The 14963-nt window shown below is 60.9% G+C and overlaps 1 protein-coding gene across 1 annotated transcript; it reads left to right on the top strand.

The window, feature by feature from the left end:
- The first annotated feature begins 606 nt into the window (after positions 1-606).
- Positions 607-13891, top strand: ADCY3 (adenylate cyclase 3). The gene is made up of 20 exons (XM_010583174.1): positions 607-1281; positions 5411-5560; positions 7968-8098; positions 8430-8541; positions 8945-9072; positions 9320-9478; positions 9563-9722; positions 9801-9917; positions 10095-10237; positions 10325-10486; positions 10578-10665; positions 10770-10886; positions 11133-11392; positions 11425-11563; positions 12009-12167; positions 12448-12594; positions 12725-12838; positions 12909-13035; positions 13263-13387; positions 13709-13891. Exons 1-20 carry the CDS (start codon positions 607-609, stop codon positions 13889-13891), a joined length of 3396 nt encoding a protein of 1131 aa, XP_010581476.1.
- The last annotated feature ends 1072 nt before the right edge of the window (positions 13892-14963 follow it).

The raw sequence follows: 14963 nt of genomic DNA, 5'->3' as shown, positions 1-14963 counted from the left end.
CCCCGGGCGTAGGGAGCGGGGGCGGCGGGGGCCGCCGGAGGACGCTGGCGGAGACCGGGCGAAGCGAAGAGCATCGCTCCCGGCGGCGGCGGCGGGGCCGCACCTGCGGTAGCCGGCGGGGTTCGGAGCGAATCCCACCACCCCCCCAACCACGGCCGTTTTCCATCCCTCCCGGTGGAACGAAGCGTCTCTCGGCCGGGGGCAAAGGCGAGAGGAGCGGAGGGGATCGCCCCCCGAAACCGGCTGCCCTCGAAGGAGGAGCGGGGAGGCATCGCGACATCTTTCCGCTCCGCGTCGCTTCGGTTGCAACCTGGCAGTGCGCAAGGGCTGGGGAGAGAGCTTGGCAGGGAGCTGGGGAGGCTGGCTCGCTCCGCTCTTGGCCTCCCCACGCCACGCCGGCGGTTATTTATAATTATCCCCCTTTCCCTCCTCCGGCCGCTCCTCGGCACGTAGCCGGATTGCGGGGTTACGGCCGCAGGAGAAGGGGAAAGGCCTCGCGGCTCAGCGGCCGGCGAGACGGGGATGCTGCGGGCGATGCCCCGGTGAGCGTCAGGGCGCGGGGGACCGCGGCGATTCTGCGGGGCCGGAGCAAGGGAAGGTGCCGCGATGCCCAGGAACAGGGCTTTTTCCGAGCCGGAGTGCTCGGCCGAGTACTCCGCCGACTACTCGGTGAGCCTGCCGTCGGACCCCGAGCACGGCGTGGGTCGGACCCACGAGGTGACGGTGCGCAGCTCGGGACCCTGCCTCTGCCTGCCCCGCTTCATGCGCCTCACCTTCGCTCCCGAGTCCCTGGAGAACCTCTACCAGACCTATTTCCGCCGCCAACGCCACGAAACCCTCCTGGTGCTGGTGGTCTTCGCCGCCCTCTTCGACTGCTACGTCCTCGTCATGTGCGCCGTGGTCTATGCCGCCGACAAGCTGGCCCCGGTGCTGGCGGCGGCGGCCGGACTGGTCGCCCACGTGCTGCTCTTCGTCCTCTGCAAGTACCGGCTGCTCCCCGAGCGGGTGGCCCGCAGGTTCCTGCCCTACGTCCTCTGGGTCCTCATCTTGGCCCAGATCTTCTGCTACCTGGGTCTCAACTTCGCCCGCTCACCCGAGGCCAGCGACACGGTGGGCTGGCAGGCGTTCTTCGTCTTCTCCTTCTTCATCACGCTGCCGTTGCGCTTGGCGCCCATCGTGCTCATCACCGCCGTCTCCTGTGGCATTCACACGCTGGTGCTCGGTGTCACCGTCGCCCAGCAGCGGCAGGACGCCCTGGACGAGAGCGCGCTGCTGCGACAGGTACAGGGCCGGTGGGGGGGACGTGGAATCCCCCAGGGTGGTGGTGGGGTGACGGGCAACTCGTCCCTATTTGGTGTTTCCGTGAGTTACCGTGGGGCCCATCCCCACCCCTATACCCTGACCCTAAAGCCGGGTTTGATCCGGACCCTGTGAGCTGATCATCATGTTTTCTGGGAGCAGGGGGCTCCCCAAAACATATCTGGGGATCAGCCTGCATGGGGAGTGGGGTGCTGGCATGTACAGGAACACCCACCCGTGCTGGGACACGTGGCCACAGACCACGCAAGCACGGATCTGTCCCCAGGAGCCACCTGGGGTGCGTGGATGCGTGGGCTGTGTTTGGGCTGCTGGGGAAACTGAGGCACGGTGAACTGCAGGCTTTCCTGTCCACCCTGCCTGGCGGCCTTGCTTGTGCCGATTTCCCTTTGAATTGCAAAAATGGCTAAAAGTGGCTAAAAATGGCTATTTTTAGCAGAAACGTGGCAGGAGCCCAGCTTCCAGGCTCGCAAACAGCCACTGGAGCTTTCCCAGGAGGACGGAGCCAGGCGGCCACTTGGCCCCAGCTTGGTCCCTGGGTGATGCCCATCACCCAGCCCAGTGCCTGGGGCAGAGCCTGGGGATGCTTTGGGGCAATTTTCTGCCCCAGCAAAGCTAGAGAAACAGCGTCCCTGAGCCCAAGCGTGGCCCTAAGGACAGGCCACGCATTCACGTATGCAGCAAAGGAGAGGACATGGGGGGTCGGTCAGGGGGAGACTGGTCCCTGGCCCATCGGGTTCTCAATATTTCCTGGGAAATACCTGCCTGGAGCAGCTAGAGACTGTTTTTATTCCCTAAATCAGTGGGTTTCACAGCTTGGCTGAGTCCCTTTACTCCCACTGATGTCCCCACCAGCTGGCCATGCACCCATCGATCTGGGGAGTCTTTCCATGGCTGGGGTTAGGGGGAAAAAAAAAAAACCGGAGCTGAAAACTTGTGTGGTGGTGGCTGCTGACGGCAGCAGGGAAAAATCCCACTGGAAGCATCCGCTCATGCCCCATAATGGTGTGGGCTCCGTGGGAGGATGCTACGGGAATTTGGGATGCTCTGGGTCAGGCCCCGGGAGACCTCCAGTGGCTCCCAGCCTAAATAGGAAGAGAGAGGGGAGTTATTTATTTGCTTTTTGGGAGTGTTGAGCCCATGATCACACTGGGAGTTTGGAAAATGGAGCCTGTTCTTCAAACACCCCAAAGATACTGATTTTTTTTCTTGCCCCGGGGAGTATGGTTTGGGGCTGATCCCCTGGCATGGGATATTTCCTGGCATCACACAGGATTTTGCAAAGAAAAGCACTTTTTGGGCATGGTTTCTGGAGCATGCTGGGCTGGGTGCTGGGGTGGCAGTGTGGATTCCCTCCCAGCGATGCCCAGCTCGAGGCACCGCACCAGCAGGAGAAATCCTGGTGCAGCAGTGGCTTTCCCAGGTTTTACTCCCTATTATTTGGGATGCAAACACTGCACGTGGCTGATCTGAAGCCAAGTAAACCTCTCTCTGCCACCAGCCCCGGGATGCGGGAGGCGAGGGGGCACGCGGGCATCCCCCCGGCCGGCAGCAGGCATGCGCCGCCGCGTTAATCATTGCCGTGGCATGGAGAGTCCGGAGCCGGTAAAACCTTGGCAACGCGGCATGCCTCAGCCTCTGCCTGCTGCAAAAGGAGGAACATTATGTCCAGAAATAAACATCATATGCTTTATTATTATAGCCGGTGGTGCGGCTCCCGGAGGGCATTGCTATTAATAGGATGAACCAGAGGATGTCGCTTGAGCGGGGCTGGCGCAGCCCGGGAGGGGTTCACGAGAGATGCCGGCAGCTTCTGCCCCGCTGCCGGCCATCGAGGAGGAGCCCGAAGGCTGGATGGTGGCAGGGGGTCGGGATTCGGCGGCGTTTGGGACCGTATCTGCTGTGGCTGCACGCAAACTAGCTGCGAAGCATCCTCGGACTCGGTCAATGACCCAGTCCTGGTTCAGATGGCCCTGGTGCATCCCACCGTGACCTTTCCTGCAGGATATGGATGGGAAAGGAGGGATAAGGCTCAGTCCACCAGCCTTGCGTGCTCCTGCATGTGTCTTGCTCTCACTGCCCTCAAATTACTGAGTGCAAATAATAACCAGTGACCGTGCCGGGAGCAGGGTCTCCTCTGTGTCGGTGCTTTCTCCGCAGTGTTTGGGGTGCCAGGAGGTGTTTTGCAACTCCAGGCATGTGGGCATGTGCTGTGAAAGGCTGCTGGGGCTGAGCATCCACTGCATGGCTGCAGGATGCAGCTAGAAGATGCTCAGCATGGGATGCGGCTGTGCCATGCGATGCTGGGTGAGTGCGTCCCCGGGTTTTCCAGTGGCCCCAGTGTACTGAGCCATGCCGAGCTGTGCCAAGCTGCCCCATGCCCATACAGCGCCAGTAGAGTGGCCTGTTGTCATGACAACCCAAGAGGCTGGTTAAAAATAGCAAGTGGTTGCTTGTTTTGGGGGTTTCTTCTCCGTGCCCACCTCCAGATGTCTCCTCGCTCGCCGTCTGCTGTGCCGTGGGTGCAGGGGCTTCCCGGGGATCCCCACCTGCAGCGGTGGGGCCTGGGGCAGGATCCGGCCCTGAGGCACCAGCTGGGTACCCCATGTACTCTCCCCTGCTCCTCATGCTTTTTCTTCCCCCCAGAAAAAAGTTTTCTTGATGCAAATCATTTTATCAGCCCCGGCAGGGTGCCTCACCAGCACCCAAACCCCCAGTGCCAGGGGCCTGTATTCGTTGCTGCACGTGGCCCGTTTCATCTGTGCCTCAGTTTCCCCCTGGTGGAAGGGGTTGGCAGCTCCTCCCTATCTCCATGTAATGAGACCAGGCTGCCTGGGGCTGGATGCTGTCAGGTGGTAAAACCTCCGAGGACAGGGACACTCAGGGACCGGGGTCACATTCGTGCTTTCCTCCGACCGAGCTGGGCTATGAGATACGGGAACCAGGGAGGGAACAAGGTCGGTACCAGGGAGTTGGGGATCAGAAGGATGCTGAGCGCGGCTGCACATCCCTGATGGAGACGAGCCCAAGGACGGCTCTGTGCACTTCCCACTGCCTCCTCCACGCTGGCTGTGACACAGCCCATGGCCTGCGGCGTGGGAGGACATCTCCATGTCCCCATCACCCCTTCGGCATAGCTGGAGCCTGTTATCACATCCTCCCTGTTGCTCTTCCCCTTTCTAGACTAAACAAACCGAATTCTTTCAACTTTCCCTCATCAGTCATATTTTCCACGAAGGGATCTTTTCTCCCATCTGCAAACCTGCTCTGTCCCCTCTCGGGCTGCAGGAATGGGGTCCAGCCTGTGCGATCGGATGGGTCCAGCCTGTGGGGACAAGATCCAGCCCGGACAATGGGGTCCAGCCCATGGAACTGGGGTCTAGCCTGTGGGATGGGACAGGGTCCAGCCCAGGGATGGGACAGGTCCAGCGAGCCTCCGTGCTATGCTGTCTTGAAACCTCAAAGAAAACAGGGTGTGTTGTCACAGCCAGCAACACCCAGGAGCACTCATCTCCAGTGCTGCGGGCTCACATCTGTATTTTTGGCTGTTGAGAGGGATGTACAGGGGCAGGAGCATGAGTAAATACATGATTTTAGGGTTTGGACGTGTTTTTATTAACTTTTTCTGCACAAAGGGGTGCAATTCCCATGGCAGGGGTGGGGGGGAGCGGATGGCACGTGAGCCGCCGAAAGCCATTCACCTTCAGCAGCACCTTCCCCTGGGGCTGCACCCGACTTGCTGCCTTTTTCCAAAACATCTCTGCAAGTTTTAATGAAGTGGCGTCAGCCCACAGGGACCACGAGGTCTCCTGGGATGCTCAGGGCATGATCCCTGGCTGGACCCCTCCTGCAAAGCCACCGTGACGATCCCCCATAAGTCCCCCCAGCAGTTAACGGTGGCCGTGGCTTGGTAATTTAACCCCAGGGTGTATTTTATGTCCTCCTCCAGCATTTGAATACTTTTTTCCACTCTCACCGATTGGGCTCTGCTGCACAAACAGGGACTTGCGGTGACACCGATGCCGTCCCCGGGGGGCGCGCGGGCTTCCCCACATCTCTGCTCACCCCCATCTCCTTTTCTCTGTCCCCAAAGATCCTGTCCAACGTTGCCATCTACCTTTGCGCCATCACGGTGGGCACCATGTCCTACTACATGGCTGACCGCAAGCACCGCAAAGCCTTCCTCGAAGCGCGCCAGTCCCTCGAGGTCAAGCTCAACCTGGAGGAGCAGAGCCAGCAGCAGGTAGGAGCCACGGCTTGGCAAGGGGACGGCGTGGGGACAGGGCAGGGGATGGCGATGGGACACCGGTGTGGCTTTGGGAGATGGATACGGCACCCACAGCCCGCACCCCGCATGGTGCGGAGGGACCGTGGCGGGCGGTGATGGGGACAGCAGGACCCAAGGTGGGAAACGCATTTGCGTTTTTGCACCCTGTGCCCGATTTGGGGATTCTCCATGTGACCGTCCTCTTCCAGGGCCTCCCAGCTCCTGCCACGGCCACCACCAAGCTGCCCCCATCCCTGAGCACAGCCACACAGCAGGTCCCCGTCCCCACACACGGCCACCCAACAGGTCTCCATCAGGCCCCCGGCCATCTCCTGGGCTGCTCCTGCAGCAGACCACGATGGGGAAGGGAGAGCTGGCAGCAAGCAAGCACAGCCCGGCCGCTCTCCGCTCATCTCACGAGCGATGCCTGCCAGACGGAGCCCCATGCCCGCGGCCATGCCGGCACCGTGCCGCAGGGGCCCGGCAAGAGGAGCGTTTGGAGGGGAACGGGCATCGTGGTGCCAGCCGGCTGTTTGACAGCCCTGTTGTCTCCAGCCCTCTGTCCGGTGATGAGCTGGGCTAATTTTAGCACCTTATCTGGGGCCTCTCTCCCCATCTCCCATCTCTTATCTGGTTGAGCCGCTGCCAGCAATTTGCTCCCAATGGCAACAAGAGACACGTGGCGGGGCCGGGCCAGCGCCACCGGCGTCCTCTTTGCTGCAAAACCTGCGTGGATGCTCTGATGTCTAATAAGGGGTTAGGTCCAGGGAGGGGTTTGGGTGATGGGGGCAAATCCTGAGGCTGGGGGATGCTCCAAGTGAGAGCACCTTTGAGGCCCCAGCTCGTGGGCTCAGAGGGGTATAGGAAGGGACATGGGGATTATTATCACATGAGCTCTGTTTCCTTAGGGAATTGAGCTAAAAATAGCCTGCGATCTTGCAGGAAAGGCTGCTAGCATGAGGCTGAGAGGCTTGGGGCAGGGTGGCTGCAGGGCAGGGAGTGATGCTGGCAGACAGATTCATCCCTCCTCCCTCCAGGCTATCAGTGGTGGCTGAACCATCAGCCCTGTGGGCAGAGTTATGGTTAACAGGAGTCAAGAGGGGCTGAGGAGCTCCCACATGTGTCCCCACTGGCAGCCCCTGGGGACAGGGACAGGGACAGGGCCACAGTGCCGTTCCTCCAGCAACGGTCCCACTGCAGCTGCGCACAGAATTCCCCCCATCCCGGGGGAAAACCTGCTTCATTAACCAAGTTAGTTACACTTAGTGCAAATCCCCATGTGCATCCAGGCACATCTATCCCTTCTCCAGCTGCAGGGCCAGCGGGGACAGCAACGGGTATGATGTCCCCAAGCAGGCTTGATCCCCCTCGTGGACCTCAGTTGAGTCCTACGCATGGATGTGGGATACCCATCATGCTTTTATATTGATAAATCCTCCCTGGCATAATTAACCCAGGTCCCTACACCCAGCCCCAACCCACCCCCTGGGCAGGACACCCTGGGGCAGCTTGCAGGGACCTTGGGGGACATCAGTGCAGACCCCAAGGTCCCTCCCAGCACCGCGTCCCAGGTTTATTTGGGCTGATAAAAGCTTGGCCGACCCAAAGCATTTTAATTCTCAAGCTCCCAGCAAGGGGCTGGGCTCTGTATCACACCTGGAGAAGGGAGCTGGGGTGCACAGGCAAATTTTGCAGCTCATCAGCTGGTGCCCAAATAAGTGTGTGGGACTGTACCTCCTTCCCACGGCTCCAGGGACAGGGAGGCTGGTGGCTGCAGTGCCCCCAAACTGCCACCGTCCCATCCTCCCCTGGCTGGGATTTATTCCCACTTGCAAAAATCTCGAGGAGAACTTGTAAAATAGGGAGGAAAATGGTAAAAGCAGTGGTTGGCATCCCTGGCAGAGCATCGCCAAGGGGGATCTGCCACCCATGGGTATATGTCCTCTACCTGTGGGTGCAGGTTTGAAGTCGGGGTGATGGCTCCCAGCTCCCTGGGGTGCCCTGGGACACCCCACACTGAGTTTATTCTCCCTGCCTGGAGGAAAAGCTCCTGTGGCTTGATCCACCTGCTCCTTCCCCATGTGTGGCTGAGAGTTGGGCTAGACCTGGCTGGGCTCTGGGATCCTTCAGGGATGGCCACCTCCACCAGCGAAGGGCCCAGGAGCTTGGAAATGTCACTTTGCTGCTCTCTGTCCCCATGGAGAGGGGAGTGCTCAGACCATCGTGCATGCACCATGCATTTAGACTGTGCAATTGCATCGTGTATTTGCACCAGGCATTTAGACTGTGAATTTAGACTGTGCATTTGCACCGTGCATTGCTGTGCTTGGCACGGGCCTGGCTACACGTGGTGGCAAACCCCCTTCCCTGCCCCATTCCCCAGGAGCGGCTGATGCTCTCCATCCTGCCCAAGCACGTGGCCGATGAGATGCTGAAGGACATGAAGAAGGACCCGAGCCAGAAGGAGATGCAGCAGTTCAACACCATGTACATGTACCGCCACGAGAACGTCAGGTAGGACCGTCCCTTCGCTGTGCGACCCCGTGCCATCCTCGTGGGGAAAAAGAACCAACTCTTTTTTTGGGCAACAATACGGATTTTTGCAGTCTGGCTAGAAAAGAGGGGAGAGATTGGGGTGGTTTGCAGCTCAAACGAAGGGTGACAGGGGATGCCACCAACCAGCCCATGGCTTGGGAGCCCCTTTTTGCAGAGCATCATTTTCAGCCATGTCCCAAAATAGCCTTTGCTCTGGCACAGATGCCCTGGCAAAAAAGGAGAGTGGGGAGGGGGGGGTCCAGGGAGGGAGAAACACCGGGGCTGAGCCGCTCACCATTGCTCCCCGCAGCATCCTCTTCGCAGACATCGTGGGCTTCACCCAGCTCTCCTCGTCCTGCAGCGCCCAGGAGCTGGTGAAGCTCCTCAACGAGCTCTTTGCCCGTTTCGACAAGCTGGCAGCCGTAAGTGCCCCCCCCTAACCCTGTCTGGCATGTAATGAGCGGGCCAGGTCTCAGCCACCACCCTGCCCCGGCTCCAGCCAAAAGCTGCATCCCAGAATGGGAATGAGGAGGTTAAAATATTATTGCTCCGGGATGTGGGAGACGCCCTGCCCTGTGTTGCAAAAATAGAGCTGGGAAGGGGCCCCCCCTCCCAACCCCAGCCAGGCTGCAGCCGGGCTCCCAGCCGAGCCCTCGGGGGAGGCAGGGTGGGAATGGAAAATCCGATTATTTGTGTCCCTGCCAGGCGCGGGAGACCTTTGCGTGGGTCAAGGTCAGCCTGGGAGAGGGATGGAAGGAGCTGGGGGGGGGGTCCCAGCTGATGGGTGGGGGGTTGATACCATGCCCCCCTGCCTCCCATCCTCAGAAATACCACCAGCTGCGCATCAAGATCCTGGGCGACTGCTATTACTGCATCTGCGGGCTGCCCGAGTACCGGGAGGACCACGCCGTCTGCTCCATCATGATGGGGCTGGCCATGGTGGAGGCCATTTCGTAAGGGCTTTCTCCTGGGGGAGGGGGGGCTATTCACCTCCAGGGAGGGGTGCCAGGGTGGGCAGGAGGTCCTGGTGAGCTGGGGTCCAGCCTGGGGGCTTTGAGGGGTCCAGCCTCTGCAAAATGCGTTAAAATATGGAGGGGTGATAATTAACGATGGGGGGTCGGGATGGGAATGGGCGGTGGGGTGGAGTGGGGATGGATTGGGAGGGGGTCATGCCTATATCACCCCCATCTTTCCCCCCAGCTATGTGCGGGAGAAGACCAAGACGGCAGTGGACATGCGGGTGGGGGTGCACAGCGGGACGGTGCTGGGGGGTGTCCTGGGCCAGAAGCGCTGGCAGTACGACGTGTGGTCCACCGACGTCACCGTGGCCAACAAGATGGAGGCAGGCGGCATCCCCGGGTGAGCATCTCCAGGGGGGAGCTGGGGGGGACGGGGATGGAGTGCCCTGCACCCAAGGTTGACACCAGTGCCCGGTGCTGGCAGGCGGGTGCACATCTCACAGAGCACCATGGATTGCCTGAAGGGTGAGTTTGAGGTGGAGCCGGGTGAAGGTGGCTCACGCTGCGAGTACCTGAAGGAGAAAGGCATCGTCACCTACCTCGTCGTGGTCCCCAAGCAGCCTCTGCGCAACGGCATCAACGGGGTGGTGAGTGGCGGCGGTGGTGCCAGGGTTGGAGGGGGGGACACCCCACCGCGACCCACCACCTTCATCTTGCAGAAGCTGTCGCTGACTTCATCCCACGGTGGCTCCCCGCCGTTGGTCAACACCAAAGAGCGCAACGGCAGCCTCAGCCTGGCCTGTGCCAGCCCCGAGGAGCCTGAGGAGCCCGACGCCAGGGTGAGGGGCACCCTGGAGAGCGGGGAGGAGGATGGAGAGGTACAGCCTAGGCAAAGCATCCCCCTTCCAGCAGCTCGCCTGCATTTGGGGGGGGGCTGCTGATAGCCACACTGGGGTGGTTGAACATCCCACCGATGCTGGCGTGGTCTTGCTGATGCCTCGGCTGTGCCGGCGCAGGCCGTGAACCCCTCCTTCCCCAACCCTCGGCGGCGGCTGCGGCTGCGGGACCTGGCCGAGCGGGTGATCGACGCCTCGCAGAACGAGCAGGAGCTCAACAAGCTGCTCAACGAAGCCTTGCTGGAGCGCGAGTCCATCCAGGCGTGAGTCACCCCGGCCGGCAGTGTGTCCCGGCACAGCTCGGCAGGTCTCCAGTGCTGCCGGGTGCTAATGGGCGATGTTGCCAGCAGGCTGAAGGGGAAGAGCACCTTCCGGCTCTCCATGCGCTTCATTGACCCCGAAATGGAGACGCGCTACTCGGTGGAGAAGGAGAAGCAGAGCGGGGCCGCCTTCAGCTGCTCCTGCGTTGTCCTCTTCTTCACTGCCTTGGTGGAAGTCTTCATCGACCCCTGGTAAGGCAGGGAGGTGGTGGGGAAGGGTGGCCTCAAGCCACGCTCGGCCCTGCCCGGCTTCAAACCCATTCCCTCTTGGCCTTTTTGGCAGGTTGGTGGCCAACTACGTGACTTTTGTGGTGGGGGAAATCCTGCTGCTCATCCTCACCCTCTGCTCATTGGCTGCCATCTTCCCCCGGGTGAGACGGGATGGGGTCACCACTCACTCATAGTGATGGGACACCATGATGTCCCATCACCGTGTCCTGCCTGGGCGAACCCCCCCACTTTCCTCTCCCCATAGGTCTTCCCCAAAAAGCTCGTGGCCTTCTCCACCTGGATCGACAGGACCCGCTGGGCACGCAACACCTGGGCCATGGCCGCCATCATCATTGTAACTATGGCCGACATTGTGGACATGGTGAGCTAATGGCCCGGTTGCCAGCAGGGCTGAGCCTGCTCCAGCCTCCAGCCAAGCAGCCCATAATTGTGCACGGCCGATCGTTAAAGCAATTAGCAGGGCTGCACTGTAGGGGGGGCAAAATTTAGGTTGGGTTTCCTCCTCCTGCTCTGCAAAGCACCCTGTCCCTTTAGGTGGCCATGCAGCCCATGGAGAGGTGCACCCTGTCCCCGTGTCCCCCTCCTCACCCTGCTCTCGTGCCCCCAGCTCAGCTGCCGGCAGGACCACGGTGGGATGGGCAACAGGACAATGGGACCACCGCAGCTGGGTGGCTGCAGGGAGCAGCCCAAGTACTACAGCTACATCGCCTTGCTGGCCTTGGTGGCCACCATCATGCTGGTGCAGGTCAGCCACATGGTCAAGCTGACCCTCATGGTGCTGATCACCGGGGCCACCGGCGCCGTCAACATCTACGCCTGGGAGCACATCTTCGACCAGTACGACCGTCGCCGTGGCCAGCAAAGCATGTAAGGGGTGGCGGGGGGGTTGGTGGGCACAGGTTGAGGGGCACAGCCATGCCCACCACCCACCCATGCCTTGCCACCTCTGCTGGCAGGTCCTCGCTGGTCCCCTCCAAGTACTCCATGACGGCGATGATCTTCGTCGTGATGCTCAGCTTCTACTACTTCTCTCGCCACGTGAGTGACTCGCCCCCCTCCACCTCAGGAAGCTCCCCTCCCCTCTGCGTCTTCACCCTTAGTCCCTGCCCTTATTTCTTGCAAGCTCCAAGGCAGCAGGATTTGTCCCCAGCTGTGAACAGCATCTCTGGCTCTTCTCCAAGGAAGCCCACCCAAGGGCTCTCCAGGACCACATCAGTGCAGAGAACACCTTTATCTCGCCCCTATGGTTAGGGGTGGGCAGCAACATGGTGGCCCTAAGACCCATGCTTATCCTGCAAGGGTCCCATTTGTACCTCGGAGCAGGTCTCATGTCCCCAGTTAGGGCTTCACCTTGTCCCAGAACCTTCTTCCAGGCTATCCCCAAGCCCAGACCAGTGCCACAGTGGCCGGGATGCTCCCAGCGTTGGAGGGGACCCATTGGTGGTTGGGAACTGGGGGTGGAGCCGTATCCCTCCACCCACAGGTGGAGAAGCTGGCCAGGACCCTCTTCCTCTGGAAGATCGATGTCCATGACCAGAAGGAGCGGGTCTACGAGATGCGGCGCTGGAATGAGGCCCTCGTCACCAACATGCTGCCTGAGCACGTTGCCCGGCACTTCCTGGGCTCCAAGAAGCGGGACGAGGTGAGGGGCACCCAGGAGGGGGTATTTGCCCCCATTTTGAAGGCAGGGAGGTGGGGGGGGGCATGGTCCAGATCCGGAGGCTTTTCCATAGGCTCTGGAGCATCTTTGGTTGGATGAAGATGATGTCTTGGCCATGCAAGGTGAGGTTGCGGAGCACCCTCATTTTTTCACATGTGCCAAGGGAAGGTGGCTTCACGGGAGGGTTTGGGTTTACCGGAGGTGCCGGTGTCATGCATGGGCATGTCCCCGGCTCGCGGCCACCGTCCCATCCCATCCCCAGGAGCTGTACAGCCAGTCCTATGATGAGATTGGTGTCATGTTTGCCTCCCTCCCCAACTTTGCCGACTTCTACACGGAGGAGAGCATCAATAATGGGGGCATTGAGTGCCTGCGGTTCCTCAATGAGATCATCTCTGACTTCGACGCGGTGAGTCGGGATGGAGCCGGCCATGGGGGTGGTGCGGGCCTTGGCCAGACCTTCCCTTCCTGCCCCATCTGGGGGCAGAAGGACCTGCCATGGCCCCAAGGTGCCTGAGGGTCTTGTCTCCATGGCTCAGCTCCTGGACGAACCCCAATTCCGGTGCATCACCAAAATCAAAACCATCGGCAGTACCTACATGGCCGCTTCTGGAGTGACCCCCGATGCCAACGCCAATGGCTACAGCGCCAAGGTGAGGAGTCACCATGGTGGGGGGACAGCGGGCAAGGGATGGGCAGGCCTGACCCGCGCTGCCCTTGCAGAAGGAGACCCTCTCGGATAAGGAGCGCTGGCAGCACTTGGCCGACCTGGCCGACTTTGCCTTAGCCATGAAGGTGACGCTGATGAACATCAACTACCAGTCCTTCAACAACTTCATGCTCCGCATAGGCAAGTCCGGGAGTGTGGGGCAAGTTCTGCCTCGGCGTCCCCTGTCCCTCCTTCCCCACCAGCGCTGGAATGCTGGGCAGCAGCTGTAGTTCAGCAGCTGAAGGCAGCAGGGCTGGTGGGGGACCTCATTGCCCCAAACCCATCCTGTGGGACAGACTCCTGCAGACCAGGATGCCCTGTCCGTGTCACCAGGCATGGAGGTGATGCCTGCTCCCTGTCTTGCACAGGCATGAACAAGGGGGCCGTGCTGGCGGGCGTCATTGGCGCCCGCAAACCACACTACGACATCTGGGGCAACACAGTGAACGTGGCCAGCAGGATGGAGTCCACCGGTGTGATGGGGAACATACAGGTAGAGCGACGAAGGGGTGACAAATCGGCAACCCATGGTGGGGCTGCGGCCCTCAAAACACCCCAGGCTTTGGGTGGGAGGGGGAAAGTGCTGGCAGGAGCACACGGGAGGGTGGGGGCTGGCTGAGGGTCTCCTACGAGCTGGGAATGGGGTAAAGTGATGCTCAGAGAAGGGCACCCCAAGACAATGTGGTGGGAGCCAAGCTGGTGGGTAGACCTGTTGTCCGAGTGGCACGTGGGGGGTTCCTGCTACCCATGTCACATGCCAGGCAAGGACCCCCTCCCCCCCCCAGCCTCCCACTGTGTCCACTTGTCCCCACAGGTGGTGGAGGAGACCCACCTCATCCTGAAGGAGTACGGCTTCCGCTTCGTGCGCCGGGGAGCCATCTACGTCAAGGGCAAAGGGGAGCTGCTCACGTTCTTCCTCAAGGGCCGGGAGAAGCAGGGCTCCTTCGTCAACGGCTCCTCCGTCACCCTGCCCCATCAGGTGGTGGACAGCTCGTGAGGGTCCGGCGCCCGCCCGCCACCACAGCCACCGCCTCCCGGCGCCAAGCGGGGCGGCTCCGGGGTGGGGGATCCATCCCACCGCGGTCCGGATCCGAAACCAAACTTGAGAAACCAACCCCTTCGCACGACCCTTTCCGAGCCCCCCCCCCGCCCTGCCGGAGGTTTCTGGTTGGGGGAGTTTGCTCCATCGCGCCTGCGGCAGAGCAGGAGGGAGACCGGGGGCTGCCCCGGTGGGCTCCTCCGGCCGTTCACGCTCGCACGCAAGCGAGCTTGCGGCCCCCGGCGGGCACGGGGCCGGGGACACGCGCTGCCTTTCCCCGGGCGTCCCGGGCTTCACCGGGCAAGCAGCCGCACCATCAGCCGCGCCGGGTGCGCAGCGCAACATTAAAAGTAGCATCATGGGCCCCGGCCACCGCGCGCTTGGCACGAGGAGATCCAAACTCAGGGCCGGATGGGAAGACATCACGTCTCTCCTACGTGCCGGGAGCGGTAGCTACAAACCGGGAGCATCCGGGGTTTGCTGTTAGTTCGTACTAAGTTCATCCTCGTCACAAACCACCGTAGTTAGGAGATCGGGGAGATGGAGAGCGCAGTGCCGCCTTTGACTCGGGGAAGAAGAAAAAGGAACCAATATTGTGTATTTCAGATATATAAATATATATAAGAGTACAGATTGACATTAATATTTTTAACTGTGACCCGTTCCCTCCCCGCGGCGGGGCTCGCGCTTGCCCAGACGCTGCAGTCGGCTGCTGTCACTTTGCTGTTGCTCGATGGAAGAGAGGACCAGGGACTGGCCGAGGAGGGGACTGGTGTGTTAAACCCGATGCTTGCCAGGGCCGGGGGGAGAAGGCAGGCACCCGCAGAGTGTAATTACGCTGCTAGTTTCTTGAATAGAAGCAGTTGAATTTCAAAGCCCGATTCTACGCCTGCTTTGTTCTGGGGGTTGTGGATACCTCAAGAAGGGTTTGACCACCCTTACGAGGGGATGTCGGTTTTGGAGGGATCATCAAAGGGGAGGCTGGTGCCAGGGCTGAGCACCTCCTGTCCGTCGGTGGCATTCATGCCTC

The sequence above is a fragment of the Haliaeetus leucocephalus genome, unplaced genomic scaffold (assembly GCF_000737465.1).
Source record: "Haliaeetus leucocephalus isolate CR32 unplaced genomic scaffold, Haliaeetus_leucocephalus-4.0 Scaffold871, whole genome shotgun sequence".
NCBI classification, from domain to species: domain Eukaryota; kingdom Metazoa; phylum Chordata; class Aves; order Accipitriformes; family Accipitridae; genus Haliaeetus; species Haliaeetus leucocephalus.
Note: the sequence above shows the minus strand (reverse complement) of the source record. Positions and strands in the feature narration are given on the sequence as shown.

Excerpts from the sequence above, each read along its gene's own strand:
- ADCY3 (XM_010583174.1), top strand. The coding sequence starts at position 607 with ATGCCCAGGAACAGGGCTTTTTCCGAGCCGGAGTGCTCGGCCGAGTAC. Across the intron at positions 9,073-9,319 it reads GCCATGGTGGAGGCCATTTC|CTATGTGCGGGAGAAGACCA; the intron begins GTAAGGGCTTTC and ends CTTTCCCCCCAG. Across the intron at positions 13,388-13,708 it reads GTGTGATGGGGAACATACAG|GTGGTGGAGGAGACCCACCT; the intron begins GTAGAGCGACGA and ends TTGTCCCCACAG.